General features: G+C 38.9%; 4 protein-coding genes across 4 annotated transcripts; 3 read left to right on the forward strand and 1 right to left on the reverse strand.

The window, feature by feature from the left end:
* Positions 1–513: 513 nt before the first annotated feature.
* On the forward strand, positions 514–3,065 carry LOC141843212 (uncharacterized). The gene is made up of 2 exons (XM_074731259.1): positions 514–2,494; positions 2,949–3,065. The coding sequence occupies exon 1, from the start codon at positions 631–633 to the stop codon at positions 2,425–2,427; it is 1,797 nt and encodes a 598-aa protein (XP_074587360.1). The 5' UTR covers positions 514–630; the 3' UTR covers positions 2,428–2,494; positions 2,949–3,065.
* Positions 3,066–3,579: 514 nt separating this feature from the next.
* On the forward strand, positions 3,580–12,947 carry LOC141836378 (uncharacterized). The gene is made up of 13 exons (XM_074723854.1): positions 3,580–3,691; positions 3,783–3,872; positions 4,058–4,184; positions 4,447–4,610; positions 4,693–4,779; positions 4,924–5,063; positions 9,673–10,449; positions 10,547–10,648; positions 10,744–10,983; positions 11,050–11,145; positions 11,227–11,267; positions 11,351–11,405; positions 12,215–12,947. The coding sequence occupies exons 1-13, from the start codon at positions 3,671–3,673 to the stop codon at positions 12,816–12,818; spliced, it is 2,544 nt and encodes an 847-aa protein (XP_074579955.1). The 5' UTR covers positions 3,580–3,670; the 3' UTR covers positions 12,819–12,947.
* A 2,864-nt stretch (positions 12,948–15,811) lies between these two features.
* Positions 15,812–17,317, forward strand: LOC141842783 (L-type lectin-domain containing receptor kinase VIII.1-like). The gene has a single exon (XM_074730789.1). It carries the CDS (start codon positions 16,085–16,087, stop codon positions 17,120–17,122), a length of 1,038 nt encoding a protein of 345 aa, XP_074586890.1. The 5' UTR covers positions 15,812–16,084; the 3' UTR covers positions 17,123–17,317.
* Positions 17,318–23,272: 5,955 nt separating this feature from the next.
* On the reverse strand, positions 23,273–23,961 carry LOC141848291 (uncharacterized). Its single transcript, XM_074736338.1, has one exon. The coding sequence runs from the start codon at positions 23,806–23,808 to the stop codon at positions 23,467–23,469; it is 342 nt and encodes a 113-aa protein (XP_074592439.1). The 5' UTR covers positions 23,809–23,961; the 3' UTR covers positions 23,273–23,466.
* Between the last annotated feature and the right edge of the window lie 1,616 nt (positions 23,962–25,577).

Consider the following 25,577-nt stretch of genomic DNA (forward strand, 5'->3'; position numbering starts at 1 on the left):
GGCCGGCTTTCACGTAAACAAAGATTATCGGTTGTCATTATCTGAATATTTCTTTACTCTGGAAGGTAAAAAAACAAACGCATAAAATAGATCATCGAGTGCAGACCAGGGCAGGTCAGACATGACACAGCCTGGGCTAATTGGTTGGGCCGGGCAATGGGTGGCCTGGCCCGATTAACACCTGTGAGATGATGAGATGACGTAATAAATAATTGAGAATAAGCAAATATGTTTAACAAAAATAAGAGAAATTATTTATACGTTTCAGTATATTTCATTGATAGAAAGGTCTAATCCCTGTTTTTAATCTTGAGCGCAGAGTGCCCCTTGATTGTGTATGAATGGTCCAGATCTGATCAGAGCTCGTAGGGCTGTCAATGTAATTAATGGAGTAGTGGCATATCTGAAATTTTACAATTCAAAAAGGGGTTTCGGAAAATATAATTATAATGAGCGACCGACGGTGCCCACGAACAGCAAATTCTAGTCTAGGGTTCTTCCGCAGCGCAATCCATCGCTAATAACTTCTCCTGGATCTAATCGCTGTTCGAACGTGGATTCCCTCTTTCCCAGTACCCCGCCGCAGCAATTGGTAGGAAGCACGGCATCCTCAAAACCCTCGCGCTCTTCATGCATGGGAGCCCTGTCGCGTTTCGCGGCGGGAGTCGCCGCCGACTCTCCGCTGTGGCTGCAGAAGCCCGCAATTTGGTGCACTCCTCAACCGAAGAGGAAGAGGACGTTGTTGAAGAACCCTCCTCGTCAGAAGAAGCCCATCAAGATCGCACCTTTGCTGGTGAAATACTCCAAGTGAAGTTCTTTAATGCAGAGAAAGCCACCCAGGATCCCTCCGTTGTCGATGAATCTCTGCATTTGAAGTTTTGCAAGGCAGTGCTCAGGTTCTCCAGGTCCAGCGGCCGCGCTTCAGTCCAGGAGCTCAGAGCGAGACCCGCCCGATGCCGCACCGCATCGTACAACATGCTTATGACGGCCATTGCGGAAGTCGGTGATGTTGAGGATCTTCTCAGGCTGTTCCAAGAGATGAAACGGGGCAAATGCAAACCCAATGTTCTCTGCTACAACACCGTGATCAATGCTCTGGTAGAAGCAGATCGCTTTGAAGAAGCACTGGCTACCTACGAGGAGATGATCTGTTTAGGAATCAGATGCAATTTATCCTCCTACAATATCCTGATAAGGCTGCACGCTTGCTGTAGGAAAGACTTTGATTTGGCATACAAAGTCATTCCTATGATGAAGAAAGCTGGAATTTGTCCTGATGTCACCACCTACTCGACATTGATCACAGGGCTTTGCTCCGATGGGAGGATCGAAGAGGCCTTGGGAGAATTGGACGAGATGCTTGAGGAGAAATGTCAACCCTCTATCCGTACATTTATACCTATTGTACAAGGCTACTGTTCTGAAGGTAAAATTGAAGAGGCTAAAAGATTGATGGCTACTATGGAGAATGTTGGATGCTCTCCAGAAACAATGACCTATAACATACTGATTCGTGCTCTTTGCAAGGCATCAAAGTTTGATGAGGTTGAGGAGATTTTGGTTGATAGCGAATGCAAAGGTTGGAGGCCTAATGAAATAACTTACAATACATACATGGATGGACTCTGCAAGAGTGGCAAGACAAAGGAAGCATTCAAGCAATTGGAAAATATGTTGATGATTGGGTTATATCCAACAGAGTACACTTTGAATATCCTTCTCAATTGCCTTTGTTATGATTCTAAGGAGGTTTTGGTGGCCAAGTGTTTGATAGAGAGGAGCTTTGAGTTGAAATGGGATGTCACTGTTGTTGACTACAATACCGTGATGAGTAGACTTTGTGATGCAGGGTACTGGGTTGGTGTACTTAAGCTCTTTACTGACATGATAAAAAAGGGCCTTACGCCTAATCTTCGAACATTCAACATTGTAATTCATAGCCTGTGCATTGGAGGAAAACTTCACAAAGCAAGCTGCCTCATGAACAGTGGAGATTTTATTGGAAACGTGGTGACTTATAATACTCTAATTCATTGGTTTTATCTCGATGGAAATATAAATGAGGTTCAACATGCTATTGCTTCTATGAGTGCTAAAAATATTATGCCTGATGAAATTACCTACAGTACCATGGTTGATGGGCTTTGTAGATCAGGGAAGTTTTTAGAGGCTATTGATCGCTTTCACATGTCCCTGGAACACAAATTCTCATCTGATCTTCTTCTCCGTCTAATTTATAGGCTAGTTAAGAATAGAGGGCTAAAGGAATTGCTAAAGTTATTTATAGGAATTGAGAAAAGAGGGCTGTTTCTTGATGGTCTCATTTTTGATTCATTGATCAAAGCCTTTTGCAATCAAGGTGTTTGTCAAAGCATTGATATGCCAATTGTCTGCATTATTCTGGATAAAATGCTGGTTAGGAGATAATTTGATCCCAGCTGATGCTTTGACAAACTTGAGCAGTGATGATCTTCAAGACCCGAACTCAAGTCAGGTAACTGTTATTTTCTTCTATAAAACATAGCATTCGGTTTACCTTTCTAATTTGTAAGCAATAATATGGTATCCTTGATAAGCATTTAGTATTTTTATTGAACAACTTGCCTGGATGTGTACAGATATTACCTGGCTATCTTTATGCACCTTAATTCTAATATTTTGACTCATGCTTGTCTTTTTAATTAAAAGAACAATAGTGATTATGTACATGCTTTCTTTGCTAATAAAAACTTTCAAATGTATGAGCCTTGCTTTGGTCTTATATATCTGTTTCCATGAACTTTTATCATGATTCAACCGATGTTAGGTCAGATAATTTTTGATTGCTTATTGTCATTGCAAAATATCATGGCTTCTTGGCTACTAACTTGTACAATAATAGATGGTAAAATTGTCGATCGATTTAATTAACAGATATGTTGCTACTACTAACCAACAATAAATTGCAGAATCAGGTACTAACCATACGTTTACTCCGGAAGGGGAGTGGGAAATGGAGGAAGAAAAGGTAGGGAAAGAATTAGATTTCATTGTTTGCCTGCAAAACTGAAAGCAGGGACAAAAGAAAGGTTTAATTTGAATAACATTTCATAATATCTAAAGAAAGGTTTTAATTTGAAATAGTAAAAATTCCATTTGAAAAATAAAAATTCCTTTTCATTCCTTATTAAATTGGGGGGAAAAAAACTGGGGAATTTTACCTAAAATCAATTGAAACAAAATTATGAATATCATAATGCTAATTAAAGAAACTCACTTTGATCCAATTAATCTAGTTGGACACTGAGGTTTTTCATTTCATCATTTAGCTCAAAATGGATTAAGATATTTGAGAGAGGAATTTTGAAATAGAAGGGTATAATGGAATATAAAAATCAAACCAATATTTTTAATTAAAAAAGGTTACTTTTTTTTATTTTTAAAATAAAAAAAACGTGAATTTGAACTGCCTTGGAATAATGAGCCCTCCATCGATTTTAATGGGCCCTCAGCCATCGATTTAGCGGAAACATGGCCCATTTATGGCTCGTTTTGTTGGGCTCGGGTCATTCGCTCAGTGTTGTCCAAAGCAACCTTCGAGTTCTCGATTCGCAGTCTTCCGATTTCAAGGGTTCACTTTTCTGTTCGCCTGATCGCTCTGCTTCTCCGTTCCTCCGCTTCGAAGCCCTAGATGTCAGGCGGCTTCTTCCGGGTAAGCCAATCCATCTCCCTCGTTGGTTTCTACTTCCATGCAAATGTTGGGATTTGATTAGGGGTTTAATAACTCGCCGTCGTGACCTCAGGGCACTTCGGCGGAGCAGGACACCCGCTTCTCCAACAAGCAGGCGAAGCTGCTCAAGTCCCATAAGTTCCCGCCGGAGCTAGAGCACCCGGTGAGTGGTCTTATCATTTCAATTAGTGGATCGAATCGAGACAGCGATTTCGTTTTTTAGTGAATCTTGTTTTTAGATCTGGAGATTCCTGGATGAACCTTTGTGTGCTATCACCAGCGATGGAAATTTTTTATTTTTGTTTCTTCCTTAAACAAAATGGAACCTTAGGCCAACTTCATGTTTAGGTGGATATGACGAAGGTGAAGATGGATGTTATCAGACCTTGGATTGCTACTAGGGTTACAGAGCTTCTTGGATTTGAGGACGAAGTTCTCATTAACTTTGTCTATGGACTTCTGGATGGCAAGGCATGTTGCTTCCGCCATTTTTATTTTATTTTATTTTTGGTGTAAGAAGGGGAACTTGATGCCACGGTAAAGATATTACTGTGTGACCCAGAGGTCACGGGTTTAATTCTCAGAAACAGCCTCATGCAAAGTAGGATAAGGCTGAACCCTTCTCCGGGATTTGCATTGGAGGAGCTTCGTGCACCGAGTTTTTTTTTTTTTTTGGTGTAACTACTGCACTTAGTTTGCTTTGTTAAGTATCTTATTCTTACTTGTTATGCAGGCAGTGGATGGAAAACAGATCCAGATCCAGCTTACAGGATTTCTAGAAAAGAATACTGGAAAGTTCATGAAGGAACTTTGGGGACTTCTCCTTAGTGCTCAGAATAACTCAAGTGGTGTCCCTCAGCAGTTCTTGGATGCAAAACAAGAAGAAATGAGAAAAAGAAAGGTTTCATTTCAGTTTTATACCTCGTGTCACTAAGCGTTGGTCTTCTCCATATCAATCCTTATAGACATTACTGTTGTTGTAGCTTGAGAACGATATGATCACTCAAGAAATTCAGAAGAGAAAGGATAAGGAAGGAAGAGAAATTGAGCAAGAGAAGCACAAGAGGATGGTGTTTTGACAATTTTGATCTTAATATTTTCTGAATACTATAGAAAATTTTTATTTTGACTTATGGCTGTTTCTCTATGCCATTCAGCTAGCTTGTGCGATTTTGTGGGTTCAGTTTATATTTCTTACCTCAAAACTACTGTAGGACATGGAAGCTGGTCATTCAAGATCTGCAAATGCTGTTTCTGGCTCAAGTTCAAGACACTCACAGTTGAGGGATTCAAGACTTCAATCAGAGAAGGAGAAAGATACAGAGATAGTGAAAAGTCCAGGAGTAAAACAGCGGTCAGTACAATGTGCTCTACATATTTATTACCACTATAGTTCTTCTGCAAGTTTCTGCACATGCAAAATGTTACTTGTTTGGAAACTAAAATTACAATGAAATCATTTAAATGATCAGTTTTTATTTCGGTGAGCATGCATTTTTTCTATAAGTTGCATGAATTACTAGTTTAGAAGTATGGAAAGTGAAAACATCAACATTTTAGCATTCTACGATTACTGAAGCTTATGAACCTTGATTGTTTTTTTTTAAAAAATTCACCTATATACCTTGAATATGTATTAAACTTAGCTAAGATAGGTCACTTTTAGCTACATGGAAATGTATAAGTCTTGATATTTTAAGACTTAGTAATAATGTTGTGATACACACAAATTTGCTTAAAAACAAACTAATTCTGTTAGATGTTGCTAAAAGTTTCTAAATACAGCATAATTTTCTCCAGGCCTGTCTACTTTTAAAATGTTGTGTTATTTTTCCTATTATTGTTGCTCATATTGCCTCTGTATACAATTCTTCTATTCCATATTGAAATATGTCAGTAAACCCTTTCTAGGTATTCCAACTTCCAAATTTTTTAGTAATGGCATTTATTGTTTTGAAAGTAAGCTACGTAGTTGTGTTGCATGGATCACGATTGATCTTAGCTTGATACATTGAGGTTATATATATATATATATATATATATATATATATATATATATATATATATATATATATATATATATTTTTTTTTTTTTTTTTTTTTTGGCAGGGGTGGGGGTGGGGGTTAAGGGTTTAGGGTTATTTATTAAGGCCTGCTCTGCCCATTTCACTTAAAGCAATCAAGAGATTTCTGTCTGGATTCCCTTGAAACTGGACCCCTTTCTGCTGAAACCAACAAAATCACTCCAAGGGACCTTATAGAAGTGACTACATATATGTAATACGCCCACAAAAATGGAATAGAGCAAATTCATTTGAAATAATCTTCCCTTTATCCTTTAAAAGAGATAAATTCTGCTTTTTCAAAGAAACTTGAGAAGATTTCATTTTGTCTCTACATTCCAGCAAACACTAGCTATTCTTGCTTGTGGTACTTGATCCTTGGTGTGTTTCTAACAACATGATACTGATGCAAGGATTAGAAAGTTGTTGTGTAACGACCCGGCCCCTCGGCCCCTTGGGCGGCCCAACTGGCGACCCCTTATGTCGTCAATCGACGACCCTCGGCCGTGCCGTTACTCACTAGGTCTTTCCACCCCTGGCCAGTGGATTTTTGCCTTCCCCAGGATTCGAACTCTAGACCTCCAGGTTAAGTACTAGAGTTTATGAATCCTGGTAGCCAAGTGAGCGGCGGAAAGACCTAGTGAGTAACGGCACGGCCGAGGGTCGTCGGTTGACGACATAAGGGGTCGCCAGTTGGGCCGCCCAAGGGGCCAAGGGGCCGGGTCGTTACAATAAAAAGGCGCCTTTTTATTGTAACGACCCGGCCCCTTGGGCTGCCCAACTAGCGGTCCCTTGGGCGGCCCAACTGACGACCCCTTTATGTCGTCGACCGACGACCTTCGGCCGTGCCGTTACTCACTAGGTCTTCGCACCCCTGGCCAATGGATTTTTGCCTTCCCCAGGATTCGAACTCTAGACCTCTAGATTAAGTACTAGAGTTTATGAATCCTGGTAGCCAAGTGAGAAGCCCTCGGCCGTGCCTTACTCACTAGGTCTTACTCACTAGCTCTCACTTGGCTACCAGGATTCATAAACTCTAGTACTTAACCTGGAGGTCTAGAGTTCGAATCCTGGGGAAGGCAAAAATCCACTGGCCAGGGGTGGGAAGACCTAGTGAGTAACGGCACGGCCAAGGGTCGTCGGTTGACGACATAAGGGGTCGCTAGTTGGGCCGCCAGTTGGGCCGCCCAAGGGGCCGAGTCGTTACAATAAAAAGGCGCCTTTTTATTGTAACGACCCGGTCCCTTGGGCGGCCCAACTAGCGACCCCTTATGTCGTCAACCGACGACCCTTGGCCGTGCCGTTACTCACTAGGTCTTTCCATCCCTGACCAGTGGATTTTTGCCTTCCCCAGGATTCGAACTCTAGACCCCCAGGATTTTTGCCTTGGGCGCCTTTTTATTGTAACGACCCGGCCCCTTGGGCGGCCCAACTGGCGGTCCCTTGGGGGGCCGCCAGTTGGGCCGCCCAAGGGGCCGAGGGGCCGGGTCGTTACATGTTGAGTCTTGATTAGGCAAATAGGGTTGACAATATTAGACATGGTTTGATAACACACACGTTCCTACTCAATCTAAAACACTAATAAACTAATTTTGAAAATCTTTAATAACTTTTTGTCATACAATTTAGTTTAATTAATCTTAGTAGCTTTATATTGACCAAAATGACACTATTTGTTTATGATACATTTAACATTACGTGACAATGAATAGAACAATGCTCCCCTCTTGGAAAGTGTGTTTGTTTTCAATCACAAATCTAAAAAAGTTTCAAAGGTTCTTGAAGGTGATGATTGCAGTCAATCTTTTGCCTCAGGACATTTTAAGCAATATGATCTCATCATAATGGAGAGGCCTAGAGGCAGGGAATTTTATGTTGTCATGATGGGCATGGCAATGGCCCGTTGAGAGCAATGCCTTGATGTGTGGGAATCTTGTTTCCTTGTATGGATCTTTTGTTTGCAAGTTTGGGGACAAAAGTGACATTTGGTGTTGGTAGACAACAGTGTTTTTTTTAAAATAGTAGGTCTACAACATATAATTTTGGTGGAGTGGACTGATTTTTTTTCTTGAGCGTACGGTGTGGTGACCATATTTTAAAGTTGGGAATGGTGGAAGAAAGAGTGACAACATTTCTTTGAATACAGGAATAATGTGGCTGAGCATGCATTTTTTGGTAATTGAGAGAACGAGGGTGGTAGGAAGAGTGACAAACTTCTGTTTGGTTTTTGATATCGATAACAATATAACATTAGCATTTTTCATTTTTGCCGCACTATTATGCTCAATTCTGATGAAGTGAGAAATCAAGTAATATGGGATTGGACCAGTCTTGATCTAACTCAGTTGATTCTGATCTATGATTTGGACATTTCTAATAAAATCACTGTAACATGAACTGGTTTAATGACATGGTTCGTAGTGGAATGCCTCCTAGTTAAAACTAATTACAATTACCATAAACTTCAAGATATTGCTTAATTTAAATAGAATTATTTGTTGATGTGGAGTGATGAGGCAGATAAAGCACATAAGGTGCATATAGCCATACCTTCAAGTCCGGTGGGTGTGAGGGGCATGCTGAAGGTAGGGTTCTTGATGTTCATAGTACACGTGGACAAATCTGATGATCCATGGTGTCTGAATACTAAGAGGTGTCTCGCTCCTAAAATGACTAATCATTTTAGGATGACATATTTTTATCGTACTTCAACAAAGGCAATGGTGTCTAAATGTATGTTTGCAAGTTTTTTATAGTAAGCTGGTTCCAAGACTGTATATATTGAACAAATAGTTTGTTTTTTTTACAAGGATTGATTTGCATTTGATTTCATTTTATTGTGGTAAATAGGAATACTACATTTTGATTTCTGTTAATATTTTCTTATTTGGTTTTTGCACTAGTTTTCTTGAGCTGTTTATTTACATTATTTGTTGCCTACTATGAGTCTAAGGTGCATTCTTAATTCTGGTTTATTTTTTTTTATCACTTTACCTTTTGCTACTACTGTCCTTTCCTCTTTGCACCAATATAACTATGCTGCACTCATTTCCTACTTCTTTTATTTGATTTTATATGTCTGAATTTCTAATAGATCTTTCTTTAGCCTGTAGGCATTTGCAACCATTGATTGTAGCATATGCTTTTTACTACTGATCCCATGAGGTAAAGTTTGGTTTAGTATTTGTTTGTTCTTATAAACTTTAATGGGATAGTTCTAGTTAATATACTCTAAATACAAGTAGTATTCATGGGAGAATGTAGATCTTTGGTATTGTGAGCTTGATAATATGTAAGCTAAATGTTTTTTTTCCTTATCTTTAGGCTCTACCTATGACCACTCTTGCATGATTATTCTACTCCTATTCGGTAATATTGTTCTGTTTGTTCGATTCAGAACTCTCTCTTTTTTATATGTTGGGGTTGGTTTCTTAGTCTTAACTACATAATCATGCTGTCTTTATTCAGGACTTCTTCACCATGCCCATCATTCAGAAAATCAGCTTCTAAATGTGGGAGCTCAAGTACCTTCTTTTTTGGATTCTATAGTTGTTTCCTTTTTCTGAAAGTATCTGGTTATGATATTCATTAATGTGTGCAAATTATTTAGCTTAAATTCAGAAAATTCTTATGGGTTTTTATCCTTTATTTTCAGCAATATTTATTATATCTTAAATCTATTCGATATAATGATGGTGAATAACTGAGGAAGTTAGGTGCTCCACTAATTTTTCTTTGCTAGGAGATAGTAAAGAGAGGATATACGAGATGTTAACTAACAGAAACTTCAGGACACTTCATTCACTCATGCATCCATCGAGATTCTTTCTCTAGATTTGAGGTTTTATCTGTGTTGCTTTTTATGCTAAAACTCAACTAGCTCGTATGCTGCTTTAACAGGGAAGGATGGTCAAGGAGTGCATCTGTATCTTCCCAATCACATAGCCATTCGGTTTCTCCTAGTAGGCGGTATCATTCACCGCTGAGGCATTCAATTTCATCTGAAAGGCGATATAAGTCTCCAACAAGAAGATCTATTTCTCCTCACCGTAGATATTCACCTAGGAATAATTGGTCGCCTCTGAGACACAAATCTCCTTATGCTAAACAAAGGTTGCCTTCAACCACAAGGCGTAGATCTCCTTTGCATAGACGTCGAAAATCTCCTTTTGGAAGACGATCTCCATTATCATTGCGGCATAGGTCTCCTACTTCACGTCATAGATCTCCCATTCAAAATCACAGGAGATCACCTTCTCCTGGACGCCGATGGGACTCACCTTCTAAGCATCACAGAGACTCACCTTCACCTGCAAGTTACAGGAGATCACCTTTTCCTGGACGCCAAAGGAGATCACCTTCTCCGATACGCCGCAAGAGGTCGCCTTTACCAACACATAGGAGTTCACCTTCTCTGGCACATCATAGGAGATCACCTCCCTCTTGTTGCAGAGTATCACCTTCTCCTTCACTCCACAGAAGATCACCATCTCCTCGCCATAGAAGATCACCTTCTCCAATGCGTCACATGTCTCCTGTTAGACATAGGTTCTTTTCTCCTCAGCAACATAGATCCTTGTCACCTAGGAAATCATCTCCAGATGCTTCTCCTCAACGGCAAGGAAGACCATCTAGGGGTTATGGTGCTGATTCACAACCATCTCAAATGAGGAAAAGGTCATGATTAAGAGAACTGTGTCATTTCTTATTAGTTGGTAAGTTTTAGTGCTTTAATTTTTGTTATTCTGTCTGATACGCTGATCAATTGCTGCAGTCACAGTCCTAATAGGACTCTTAGAGGTTCAAGTAGGGAAATTGATAGCAGAAGTATTGGTTTCAACTCTAGAAGACATGAGGATGGCTATGCATCTGATAGGTACTTCTCTTTCCATTTATTTATTTTCTTCATGTGAGTGAAAAGGTTAATTATTTACACGACATTTGTCTCACTTTATTTTATTTCTCTTGTAGGGTCCGGGAGAGACGGTCATTGACTCATGGTGCTTCGCACAAAGTGGTGGGTCAACATACCAAGCACAATATCTCAGATCACGCTCCACCCAAATTGTCAGGTTGTTCTAGGTCTTCCAGTCGAGATTCTAGAGATCAAATTGACATCCATGACAAGGATCATGGCGTGTTGTCTGAGAATTCTTCAGGGCTGTCAGCCTCACCTAGTAATTCAAGGAGAACAAGCCCAAGAAGAAATAGGTATGTGCATTGCATTTGGCTTGATGTCAATTTATGCTAAAGCTTATTATATAAATTGTTTTGCAGGTTGTCTGTAGATACTACTACTAAACAATTTGAGAAACAAATGCCTCAGGATGTCATAGGAATAAATAATGAAAAGGAACATTCTGGTTTTCTCAGGTAAAGTTAATTCTCTTTTATGTTTTTGCAAAATAATTGCCCAATCTCATGTTGTCTTTTCATGGCCATGCTAATTCTCAGTGAGGATGGTTATCACAACATTGATTCACCATCTGAGAAAGGTAAAGTTCTAGATCAGAGTTGTGTTAATTAACTCAATCTAGAACTGTTCTACTTACATGTTATCAATTGGTTCATTGTGCAGACATCCAAAGCCATCAGGCAAATGTGAAATCAAAAAAGGAAAATGAACATAATAGGTGATCCTTTTACTTCTTTCAATAGCTTACTCTTACATTCTTCTGTTATCAATAACATTTGCTTTTTATCTGATTCCAGTTTCAATTCATCATACCTAAATAGTTATATCCATTTAGCATTAACAAATAATGGGCTAGATAGCATTTAGCATCCAAAGACTTCATTCAGTGTATATAAGTTAAAACAAGGTTGTGAATAGTCTAGCTCATAGTTAAAAGTTACTTCCCATGTCAAGGCTTATTCTGAAAGGGGTTTCCATCAATATAATGAAAAATATTATCTCAACCAAGGCTTCATGTCAAGACAAAGGAATCTAGGTTTATAGTTTTTGGAGTTAGAATTTCTTCTTTGGGAAAACATTTGTTAGTGGGTGGATATAGAAGGAACAATTAAAAGTTTGATTGTGTGATGGGTGCAATGAGGCTAATTAGGGTTGAGGCTGTGTTTAATATATATGATTCTTGATTTCTTGTAGTGAATTTTTTTGGAACATGATATTTTTGTTAACTAATTAGGGTTGAAGCCCGCCAACACCGGTCCCAAGACCGGATGAAAAAGGGTGAGGATTGTATGTTATGTTGCCGGTAATGTTGACTTTTAGATAAATGTATTCATCAAACTATATTTTTGTTAACTCCGATCAGGGGATTCTTTTTTGAAATACTTTTTGGGAATATTTGAACTTTATTTCCCACCAAAGTATTTTATGTAACTCATGCCATGCACACGAGCTTCTTTTGAAGTGTAGCTAGCTCTATTATCCATTTCGCTGCATGCATATCTGACAATCATATATTTTGGCTGGCAGTGATGTGGATATTTCTAGAAGAAATGAATCACAAGTGTCACAATCTCTAGATGGTAGAGAGCATGGTCCTGGAAAGGGAGTGCGGGGTGGAAAACATTCCAGTCGTGATCGACAACGTTCTCCTGATGCTAAAATGCAGCCCCAAGTAACAAATTATGAAGAAGAGACAAAAGAACGGAAACATAGGAGTTCGGGAAAGAGAAAGCACAAGAAGTCTGATAAACATAGAAGAGATTCAGATTATGATTCTGAATCTGATTCTGATATTGAACACAAGAAGGAAGCCAAGAGACGAAGGAAGGATGAGAGAAGATTGCGCAAGGAGGAAATGAGGCGAAGGCACGAAGAGAAGCACCACAAAAGACGTGAACGTCATGTGGAGAAGCATAAAATGATAATAGCGGATACTGTAACTCCCCCTTCCGATCTTGACAAGGATCTCAATGATACTGGGCGATTGGGTGATGTAGCTGCTTTGAAAAAAGGAGGGCCTTATTTGCCCCACACTGCATTTGAAACTGAGTCCAAAGAGAAGAAGCTTGAGATTGAGCTCCGGGAGAAGGCCCTCAAATCTCTTAGAGAGAGGAAGGCCATTAAACAGTAATCACAAACTTAAATAAGTTAAAACTTTGGTCTGCATTTTGCTGTTGTCCGATTATTGTTTCATTTGTATATGACAATGGCCACAGGGACTGGGCACACCTTTCATAGTAAGCATTGATCAAAGTTTGAATCCGGTAGCTGAAGTGAATTAATGAGGAATGTCAGGCTGACATTTTGGTGGTAATTACTGTCATTCTATTCTGGAATCACGCGTATTACAATGGTTCAAATGGCAATTTATACCAAGCCTGAGCTCCTAATTTTATCGTTGGTAAATTTATTAGAAGATATTTTTTTCAGCTTTTCGTCGCTGTGATGGTGAGAAAATTTGATTTCAAGGATGAAAAAGAGTGTCGTAACAAAGGGTTTGAAAACAAGAAAATGACTAATAAGATATATGTGTATAAAAGTAACTCCAATCTCGTTGGAATGACCTTTCTTCTACAAAACTTTCAAAATTATTATTTATTCAGGATGATAATTTCTATATCATTAGGACGAAACGAAACAATATTTTGCTCTTTAACTGTTTTATCTAAGAGTTACATATAGTCAGCGATAGAGAGGAATTAAGTTCACTTTTTTAATTTATTGTTTCTTCTTCCACGCTAACGAAATAATTTGTCACGGGTGGGTTGTCAGTACGAGCTAAGATTAAAAAAAGCACCATCACTGCTTCGCAAAAAGCAGAATAGGGACAAAAAGGAAAAAGAAAGCACCACAAATCGAGAGCGAATTAAATAGGACATTTAATTTTTATTTTTTTTAGTTTGAATCCTTGAACAGTTTGAATCGAATTGGATAATGATAGATCTTCCTACTCCTTTTTCATATCTTAAATCACAAAAAAGAAAAGAAAAAAAACACTTCAATCAATTAAGACCTAATAATTATAATTTTTATGATTAGACTTATATCTATTGAACTTGTTGTAATGTTCATAATTATCAATGTTTTATAAAGGTCAACTTTGGTTTAATGAATTCCATTTTTTTTCTTCTCCCACGAGTTCTAAAAATATATATATTTTATCTTATGGGTGTTCCGCAAAAGTAAAGTATCTTAAAAAAATAATAAAAAATTAAAATTAAAATTTTAAATGAAATAAATATCATGAAAGTGAACTTTTAAATATACATAAATTGTACTCTAAATTTACTTGATAGGTGATGAACCAATGGAAAGATTGTCTATTTTTAAGATTAGTTTGATAAAATCCTAACTCCTGAAGTACCAAAAAAAACAGATTTTAAAAAAAAATTTAATACATCTTAATCCATCTGCCTTATAATTAAAATATTCTCCTCACACTTACAATGATCAAAATTGCTCCATTAGAATATAAATATCTTATTATTTTCCCCGTATTAGTGTTTTGTAAAATAAAAGTGTGATATATATATACGCAGTATCATTGCATGTTAAGTAATTCATTAGTTTTAGTAGCAAGAAAGGCAAAGTGACTAGAGTTGTAAAATATTTGAAGAGTAAGAACTTTTTCAAAAGGCAAATAAATTTTAAATAGTGAATTATTTTCTTCCATATTTTTAATGCAATCAATAAATGATACACATGTGACACATTAACTTTTTGAGGATGGCACCACACACACACTGTGGATTTTGTTTGCTTTCTTTCATCCTTTTGCTTTTGGCAGCGACAGCAAGCAGAAACAGCAAAGCAAAGATTAACTTTGTGATGAACAGGGAGAAGGAATTAGTGAAACTAGAAAGTTATAGTAAGGTCCTTCCTTGATTTATTTGCTTCTTGAAAATAGATAATAAACAAGTTTTTTTTAAAAAAATGCATATTAACTTCACTTAAATTCAACTAGTGGATTAGTGCATTAATATATTGAACTTGATGTTCCTGTAAATGTTCTTACGGTAGTACTGATCCTAACTGTCATGGTGAAACAGGTTTCTCTATAGATCGTCTTGACTCAACTTCTATCTTGTTAATTAATGAAGAAAATCCATAGAGATCTAAATCACATTTATATTTCAGATCCTCCGAAAAATAGATTAAGAAAAAAATAAAACTTTTGTATCAGGCACGAGCCATGATTGTTGCTTTATAAACCTACTCGTAATGTTATAATTGTTATTTTGTTCAACCGAGCCATGATGAAGCTCGAGCCAATCATGGAGAAGGTATATATTAAAGCAATGAATCCCACTGAAGAGATCATCATAATCTCGACGACCGCCAACTCCTCCTTTCTACTATTTTTCTTTTTTCCTTTCCATTTTTTATGGAAAAAAAATTTGATAATACCTTTAATATTTTAGAGTTTTAAAGTCAAAATATCTTACTAAATTTTAAAGCCTTGTCTATTGTATTCTAATCTTTAGCATATATTTTCTCTATTTAAAGGACTCATGACACCACATGTATATGAAATCAAACCACAAGTTTGTCTTTCACAAGAGATAATATAATGGTTAATGTTCTTCTTCGTCAGTTTTTTGATTTATCTCTTCACAGATGATCGTAGGATTAATCGTGTGAAACCATTAGGATGATGAATTCCATAAGAACCACACCATGCATGCTTCATGTGCCAAGATGACAACCATACTAGCCGATGACTCTCTATCTGTGACGAGAAATTCGTGGTCAGTAGCACAGAGCACATGCGTCTCGATAAACCTAGAACGTTGATGATGTGGATGGTGAAGACAACCGAGTCAATTGGGTCATAGTGCGGCATCAACGAAAGCTTATTGTTATTGCCCATTGCGCCTAAGGCAATGCGTGTGGTCACTCAAACGCATTCCTTCTTAACATTGTGGACGATGGAGGGGCGTTATGATTTATGATAAATAAATATAAAACAAGCTAAATGATTTATGATTTATTAGGGAGCGGCAGATGAAATTTTCCTTCTCGTGATTTTAGAATTTCCCTGCTGGAAGACAAATATTATTAAAAAACACCATTTACATTTAATTAATTAAAATTTTCTTTTATTGTTCTTCTACCAAAGTTAAAAGAGTAGGAGGGAAGGAGGGTTCAGGCCTCAGGGAGCTAGTAAAGCGACGCCCACTGGCAGATTCTTCTTTCTCGCCATTAATTCCTTCTCCCTTTACCTTCTGCATTTCCCCCTTTCTCTTTCCTTTATCTTCTTCCCTTCCAACCACCGCACCGCCGCTCTTCCGCTGAACCCTACGAGACGGCTTCCAGCTGAAACTGCTCTTCCATGGAACAAGCAAACGGTGAGCTTTCCAGGTAATTTCTCCAACGCGCCCTCAGATCATCTTCGAAATGGCGACCTCCTACGCGTCCGCCTTCGCCCTTGCGGTCCTCCTCCTCCCTCTCGTCGTCGCTTCCTCATCGGAGGTAGGCCAAAAAAAGGGCAAACCTTTCCTTTTCTCCTTCGTCGGATCGGACAAAAATCGAGCCTTTGGCTCTGAGTTTGCCCTCTACGGCGACGCGGAGCTGAGCGACACGGCGGTGAGGCTCACGCGTCCAGCGAACGCCAGCACAGGACGCGTGGCCTACCGGGAGCCGGTTAGGTTCTTCGGGACCAACCCCGGGTTCTCTTCTTCCTTCTCGTTCGCTCTTTCCCCCGGCCCTGGCGGAGGTCTGGCCTTCCTCCTCTCTCCGACCGATGTTCAGCCGGAACCGGTGAACGGCCATTGGTCTAGGGTTTCCACCAGTCTCGTTGCCGTGAGGTTCGAGACGGCAAAAGCAGATAAAATCAGTAACCTAACTGGAACCCTAATTGAAATTGATGTGGAAAGCAGCAATCTTTCAGGCAACAATTTGGTGCTCGATCTCGAGAGCGGAAGGAAGTTCAATTCTTGGATAGATTACGACGGCGAATCGAAGAGAATCGAAGTGAGACTGAGCCACGAAAAGGATTCAAAGCCGATAAACTTTTCCATTTCTTACTCGATGGATCTGTCGTACCTGTTGTGGCGGGAGGCGGCGTTGGTGGTTCTAAGCGCCTGGAGCAACCATTCTTCGCAGGGCAGCAGCATCTACTCGTGGAATTTCACACAGAAGCATGGAGCTCCATTTCTGATGCATTCTGAGCCCCTGGATCCCAATGCATTCCTGGCGCGATCCAACGAGAGCGCTCAAGTTCATCCGATAAGATCGTATCCTTGGGAAGCGCTGATCGCCATGGTGTTCGCTGCTGCTTGTGGCGCAATGCTAGCGTTCTTCACCATGTTCGTGTGCTCTGCGCTCCGATCGCGGCGGCCGGTGGCTCCAGTGGAATGCCCTGTGCCGACTGTGGGAATTGCATGTGAAAAGATGGAATCAGTTGGAGTGAAGATCCTAGAGAATGATAAGTAGTAAGTTTGAAGAAGTGTGGTTTGGTGTTGTACATTTCTTGCTTTTCTCGTGAGTTCATGTCATGCAACTCTGCTTGATGGAGACTGTAGCTTTTGTGGCAAAGTTTGACAAATGCTATAGTTTCCATCAAGAGATCAACTGTTTCATCTGTACTTCATTTGTCAATGTAATTGAAGCTAAAACTGCATTTGAGCCGTCGCTTGTTGGAATGAAATATGTTTGGTGGATTTCATTGACTTGACGTGACTGAAGTAGCTTGAGCATTGGTAATCACTTTTGAGTACATATTGGTCGTTGAGAAGACATCATAACAAGAAAATCCATACTTTCAGCTGAAGTAGATAGAGTTTGGGGTATAGTTCTCAATGATGTTCCAATCTTAGACGTTAGCTTTTTGTTATAACCTCGTAAGATTCAAGAAGGCAGCACAATTTAGTCACCGCCCCTCACAATTCAGTTTAAAATCATGTGACAGCAATGTAAGGAGTTAAATTATATTTTATAGGATAAATGATCAAATCTATTGTTCTTTGCTGTTTCTGAAAGATAAATATGTGAAAAATTCTTTTCGCTATGGTCAAGATGCAATGAGAATTGCAGCAAAATTATGCATTTCATCAAAAAAAATATAGTTGCTACTGAATTAGTCCTAGGAAACTGCTCATCATGCCACAAGGCAAAGCTCCACAAGCCAACAAAAAAGAAACTCTCCCAATGCAGATAAGAAGAAATCTTATCTACATGTTATCCAGGTTTCTTCAAAAGAAACCTGGATAACATAATTACAAATGCACCCATGGAAACTTACACAAACTATAACACTTAAACCTGTGAAGTAACTCAGACATCCACTATGTTTGTAGTCTCTTGTATGTTAGGGCGGGGTTTAGGTAAGCTGATGGAGGTAACAACATACTGTTTGGTCCATAACAATAACGTGTTAAATTACACAAACGAACAGTGCAGATACAACGTATAAGAAGATGTAAGTCTAGTCTGAACATATCTAAAGCCTTCAATGTGAATGAAAGTCATTCTTGATACAAAGTTTATCAGGTCCACTTCAAATCTTTTCATGCTTAGTCATTCTGAACCTTTTGTGCATTAGAATGGTGGACAAATAGGAACGTGGATGAGCCATTAATATATTGGAGATGAGAATGCTAAGATAGATGTGCAGTGGGGAAAGACTTTTAAAAATATTAGCATTTGGAGTAGCTAATAAATGGTAAAATGAAAAAATAGGTTGAAATAATATGGACATGTTCAGAAGTGATGAAGGGATTATACATTGAAATGAGTTGGATTCAATTAGAGATGGTGCAAAGATAAAGAAGACCAAAGAAACCTCAATTAGAGAGAGAGAGAGAGAGAAGGGGACTCATTGGTTATGAGAGAAGATAAACATTATTTCAAGATATACTCATGCAGCTATTATGCCAAATGATGTTTTTTAAATGAATCCCAGATCAAAAAGATGACAAATTTATCACCAAAGCTAAGATACAACTTACTAGTTACTACAACTATTGAAAATCATTTGAACAATAATTTAGAACCATTAAGTGAAAAGAACATACACGTTAACAAAGATTTTTTCAATGCTACACTTGCAAGAAAAGGGGACTTAAACTAATTCAGTTTATCGATAAACATACTGTGTGATGGATCACCAGCTTCAATCCAAGCAGTACCGACAGACACACTCAGCAGATTTTCCAAGATACAGCACCTCAAAACCATCATATTCATTGGAGTATTATATTCTGGGGCAAACAGTAGCTACCTTTCTCCTCTGTATGTTTGCTTTGCAAAGTAGATGTTTTTCCTCTTGAAATTCCTATTATTCTACTATATGCATTACCTTTCTAGTTTTACTGCTTTTTCCCTTCTGATTCCCCCTAATTATTTATTTCAAATTTTATGAAATGATTCAGACTGTTATCTCTTTAGCAAAAAAAAAAAAAAAGCTGATGTGGATGCAAACAGATCATTATGTTTTATTCCTAGCCACACTATACCATAGTATCATGGTGGGAATAAATAAGAAGCATAGTGTGCCCAAAGCAATTGGAGTAATCGCCTTATACAATAATTTCAACTCTCCATGATGGAAGGAACCATTTTACTCATTTCATTTTATTTCTTTCAAGGGAAATGAAGGAATAAACTGACTAAACCAAATAACAAAGTAAGGATTTAAACCAAATAAGGAAAGAACTTTAAAGCCCTTAGCAAATGTGTTAGTTGACAATTTGTTAGAAATGAAGCAATCATCCATTGGATAGAAGAAGAAAGGACATAGAGGAACCACACACACAACTCTATTCCATGCAGACAAGATCAACAAATCAAACACAATTACATGAGGGTCATTACATGAGCGAGGGCAAAAGACAATAGGATGATGGGGGTGATGCCCTAGGTTCAGGTAGACCATAACCGATTGGGATTGATCAAAGAGGCTAAGAAAAGAAGACCTCCATTCTTGGAATGCTTCTCTCAATGACTACCCTGACTATAGGCATTCAACATCAGACTCCAATGTTCGACTTCCCAAAGGCAAAGTGGTGAAGAAGAGCCACTCACTTGGTTATCAAAGTGCAACCATTTCTTTAGACACTAGGTGATCAAAAAGCAAGAAAATTGACATAATGTCCTGCCACTTGGAAGAAGATGCACAACCATTTTAGGTTTACCAAAGCCGACATACACGCTCAATCAAAAGATATCTATGTGAACTCGAGCAACTGCTTGTCTGTGTCAGTCCCATACTAAACCAGACAGACTTCTTCAACTACGAGTTGTTAACATACCTATGGATGTAGATGCAAAGGTACATTATCCAAGGGATCTTATAAATGCAACATATATTGTTTCTCTCTTGGAACAAACATCATGGGGATGCAAAGTATTGCTACTCACCTCCTGTTGCAATCCTCATAGACTCGGGAAGCTCACATGACTTGATTAATGAGCAATTAGCAACCAAACTAAAAGCAAAATGAGATGTGAACCTTAATTTTTTAAGGGTGTTTGCTAATAGAGAATGATCTAAGGAATTAGGATTTGCCCAAGGGTACACCTACTATTAGAGATTAAATGTATAACAATTGATTTCCTAAACAAAATTTAATGTCATATTAGGGATAAGATGGTTGAACACATTGATGTCCATCCTCTTGAATTCAGACACTGAGCAAAGAATTCACAGCACATATATGACAGGTAAAGTTCTGACTCAGCAACAACCAAAGGCAAAATCCCTAGAAGAGGAACATAAACTGACACACCAAATAACAACACCTCCGAGCAGAAAATGTCACAAGCCCTAAAGCCAGAAGGGTTGATACCAACCAAAAAATAACCAAAAGATGATGCAAATATCCAGATGTAATGGTTGAGGGCAAGTATCCTCATCCTATACATTGCTCCAAATTGTTGCTGACTATTATACAGACCAATTATTGTTGCTTCAATTTTTGAATTGCTTGTTGAAAGATTGTCCTTCAATTCCTGTTGAGGTTTATTTGTTGCCAACTCCTTCAAGATTTGCTCAGTGTCATCCTTTTTGTATTATATCAATCTGTATCATTGTCCACCCCTTAAATGGTGCTTGTCCTCAAGCACCAGACCTGAATACTTAAAACACTCACTAGCCTTATCTTTTAGCGAGTCTTTTGCAGACAGTGACCCTCCATGCTCTTAGTGTAGGTGACCATTTTCATATAGGGGAGTCGTTAGTCGGTGCACCAGTTTTTGTTCTGCTTCTGGGGATTTTAGCACTGGCCATTTTCAAATTCCTTAAAATTTTACTTGCCCTTGTGTTGTGAATTTCATCTATAACCATCTAGTCGCTAGTATGAAATCCTATTTTGTTTAACGGTAAAAATAAGAAGATTGATTACATTACGGATTCTATACTACCAATTTCTAGTAGTAGGTTAACCCCTAGGTAAATCCAAATCCTTAGGGCGTGGTGTGGTCATGGTCCAACGCCAACACATCCGTTTCGGCCTCCCTCGACGAGAAGCTCGTCCTCCACGCCATCGCCGTCGAAGAAACCCGCTCCATTTGCGTCGTCAACCAATACGACGACCTCGACTTCATCGACTTGAGGAGCCACGCCGGTGGCGTGCAGTGGAGTTCAAGGAGCAAGCTCACAAACTGAAAAGCTCCTAACGAAGAGAGCTGCTACCCCAAACTCACGACGCACGACGGCCAACTCTTCTCCTCCATGAACGACGACATCTCGATCTTCTACGGGCCCGAATGCAGCGACTGACTCTTCACCCTGCAAAGCGAGGAGAATGTGTTCGACGTTTGGGAGACACCTTCATCTCCGATCAATTAGTCTTCACCGATCGGCATTTTTGCTACCATTCCCCGGATTCTTGATCAAAAAACATAGTTTAAATCTGAACGAAAGAAAATCCTTACTTTAGGAAAACTACAACATCATCGATTGGACAAAGAAAGATGTTGCTTTTTCCTAATGTGGTTGTGGATGTTGTGGTCTTGTAAGTCAAGCTCTACCTTCGGCTTGAATCGAAGGTGAGTTGGTCCCTTATTTTTCTCCAATTATGCAAATCCTAAAGAATTCGTCCTCTTATTCAGACTTATTAATGTTTTTTTCTCTGATTTATCATTAAAATATTAGTTTCTATTAAAATTAAAATTAATTTTTTATTTAATCTTTTAAATACTATATTACTACACCTGTGTGGAGACATTCATCGACTAATTTGGTAGATGATGCGTTACGGAGGAAGGATTAGAGTAGTGTGTGCTTCCTAAGTCGATGAGCACCAATATAAGGTGTGAGCAGATGGTGTCGATCACTTGCACTATTTGAGATTGAGGATACCAATGAATGGCTTTTCCTCCATTACCTCTTTGTGCACTCTGTCAGTCATTTACACTTGTGGTCAAGTGAGAATCGTTCATCACAATTGAAGCAAAGGCCCCTTGCACATTATTTGGTCATATTGGCATTGGTTAAGCATCTGATAGTTGGTGGGAAGAGGGGGGTTCATGCCTTGGATTTTTTTTTTGGTCAATTATTTAGTTCCTTTGATTTTTGTTTGTACAAGCGAACGAGGAAAGTGTCTCTGGTGAGGTGTCTAGGGTGGTGTTTATTTACATCTATTTGCATGTACAGTGTCAACCTGGACATGAAAAGGTTAGCTCTTAGTCAGTCAACAAGGGACCAAAAAGAGCAAGAAGCTTCTAGGATTCTCACAAGTGCTCATGGAGCAATGGTGTTTGACAAACTTTAGCCAATTTCCCCAACTTCCCATCCCAATTTGATGGTCCAAAATAGTCATTCTAGAGTTCTTTAAATTTTGACCATTAGTCTAGGAAAAATTTCACTTTTTAAATATTGTATTGTACTTGAACATCTCCTTCTAAGAGGTAGGAGAAGATGTTAATTTTGTTGTCTTCTCGTAACCCTTGATGTTTGAAGAAATGGTCAAACCTTAATAAGTGTATCTTCTTCTTCATCATCATACCTAATGAAGTTGAACTTAGGGTCCGATGTTGAGTACCTTCATTTGGGGCAACCAGCGAGGGAGTCATTTCAATAATGAATGACTCTCTTCCTTACTTCCTCAATTAATCCTGGTTCATCATGATCCATCTAAGTCTTCTCATACTAGGGCATCACCCTTGGAATCCTATTGCCTTGGTCCCTTATGTAGAGGTTTGGGAGGCTCAATTTCATAGGTCAATATAATGACTTAGATCCTTAGCTTGTCCTTTCATTACTCTCAAAATTTCCAATATGCTTAATTGGAGGTCATTGCCTGTGGCTGGTTTTGATACCAAGTTGTTATATTTGTGTGCATAGGAACAAAGTCCAAGTCAGAATGGCGTAAAATCTGACTCAGACGTGGGTGCATGAGGTGGATCCATTATAGTTGCTTGGAATCTGTTGAAACCTTTTATTCCCCTTTTGGTCTTGGCTTCGTATCAATAGTCTGTTGGCTCTCTAGTAGTAAAACAATGTCCATGGACTCCGATCCCTAATTCACGACTTTAACAACCTACACTCGATTCACTTTATTTCTGAGTAATTGAACACACAAATCCGTGATCTAAATTTCAGTCATTTCAAGCAGAAAACCCAACAATAACATCAGAGTAAGGAACAGGAAGAAACTAAACAATTAATAGCAAGATTTAGAATCTAGAAAGACTATAATCATCTTCATCAGTTATATGTCAACTATAAATTTATACAGGGAATAAATTAGAGGGGCAGGCGACAAATCGAGGGAGGGGTTGACGGATTATTTACCAACAAAGAGGGATTCACACGGACGATCCGATGGATCCACCGATCAGAAGGCCTGGATTATGGGCCTCTTGCCAAGGCGCTTGATCTCCCGATCCATCCGTCCGGTGAGCATCAAGGAGAACATCTTGAGGTCGCAGAGGAGGGACCATAGGGGGTGGCCGAAGGTAGCTGGGATATTACCCTCGACGAAGAAGTGACTGTACCAGGCGAGTCCATAGCCGAGGATGGGGCCGAGGAGGAGGAAGATCCATCGACCGAGGAGGATGGCGAGTAGGAGGCAGAGGAGTGAGGAAACGGTACCGGCGAAATGCCACCGCCGGGTGGAGGCCTTCGAGTGCTGGCTGACGTAGAAAGACCAAAACTCCTCGAAACTCCGGAAGTTCATCGTCGTTCTAATCTTCGAGATTTCTGTCTCCGATGATCGGGCCGTGAATTCGGAAGGGTTTCGAGTGGCAGCTCCAGCAAAGGGCGAGCAACGAAATCAGGGTCGGCTAATCGGAACGGCGAAAATGTCGATAGGACTTCCTCTTTATTTCATTTCTGCCATTTAGGGCGAATTTCATATTGCCACTCGAATTGACCCGTTCTTGCAAATATCTACTAGATTTTTTATAGTATTTGAAAATAATTATATTTCATCTCTTCAAAATATAAAAACCATTAATATTTTTATATTATTTAGATTTTATCATCGTCAAAAACTGAAAATTCCCCCCACCCCCCAAAGTAAATAAAGTATACCTGCTAGATCCACTGGCTTACCAAGGTTTCTAAGTAACCTATTGACGTAGAAAGTGAGTGGAAGAGAAGGTCAAATATTTAAAACAACAATTGTAACAGCCTTCTTTTATTCAACTTCTCCTGGACCTTGAAATCATTTGATATGTGAGAATGATGCAATCAGTTTAGTTTTGAGTTATGCAAACATGAAGTTTCCAACTGATCATCATTATGATCAGAGACCAATTGAAGTTTTCAAGCTATAACGTCTGAATTCTAAATAATTGTTAAATTTTCCTGGTAAACAAAAGCAACTGCAAGAAAGAATGCAGCAGCAATTCTTCTTCACTCACTCCTCGTCCAACATTGATGCCTAGTGCAGGTTTCCTCTCCAACAACAGGCTAAAGGCCCAAAAGTAATAAACTGATTAGTACTCTCTCAACTACACTCCAGGTCCAAGAATGGTATGGTAGCTAGGTAGTTCAAACAAATTCCGGATCAGGAATAAATGATCTCCTTTGAAATAACATGGTTTGTATAAGAAAGAATCCCCTGGTCTTCCTGTTCATGGACATTTCTTAACAGAGCTAATAAGCCAAAGAAAAATGAAATTCTCTCTTCACTGTACTCAGAACAAAATAATTCTCTCTCCACTGTACTCAAAAAGAACATTAATAATTGAAGCCATAGGCCCAAAAATGAAGTTGAGTAGAAAACAAAAGAAGTTAAACCATAAGCACCTATAACTCAAAAAAGTTGAGAATGATCAAACAACTAAGGACAGTAGAAGGCAGCCAAGATGGGCAACATCGCTGATAAATGCCAGGTAGAGTATCAAGACTGCCTTTACCCAGTTCGCTCTTTACACTTCCATGGCTGCTGCAAAGGCCCCAGCACCAGGAAAAACATGCAAGGCGTTTACCACCGAGAACTTCTTCTGATTTTTGCACCTAGAAAAAACCAAGGTTATTTCACTGATAGAACAGGGTTAAGTTTTCAAAGCATTCTCTATATTTCTAATTCGACAGTAATGTTCGTTAAGCTTTATAATTACGTTAACTTGATTCTAAGCTTGTGCTTGAGAAAAAGAAAGAAAGAAAAAAAGGTTTGAAGTACCTGAAATTTTAGAGTTTCAGATATAGTGTCTATATATGCTTTGGGTCTTGATCGAGACTCAGAAAATTCACATTCAAATTTATCACAAGTTCAGAATATCGGCAGCATGACATCATCCTCCAACTACCACATAATTATTGAGGTACTCATTATCCATATCTAGGGAATACTAGAATTATAAATCTGCTACTCCAGGTCAACTTCGATTTGACTAAACCAGACAAATACCTAATCTTTCAAACCAGAATCTCACCAGATTTGACTTCACAAAGCTACTTGTTTGAAGATAAGCATCTCGTCGCCAGTCCCACACCAGC

The sequence above is a fragment of the Curcuma longa genome, chromosome 1, assembly GCF_044706935.1.
Source record: "Curcuma longa cultivar G26 ecotype Majalengka, Jawa Barat chromosome 1, ITB_CL_G26_1.1, whole genome shotgun sequence".
Taxonomy (NCBI): Eukaryota; Viridiplantae; Streptophyta; class Magnoliopsida; order Zingiberales; family Zingiberaceae; genus Curcuma; species Curcuma longa.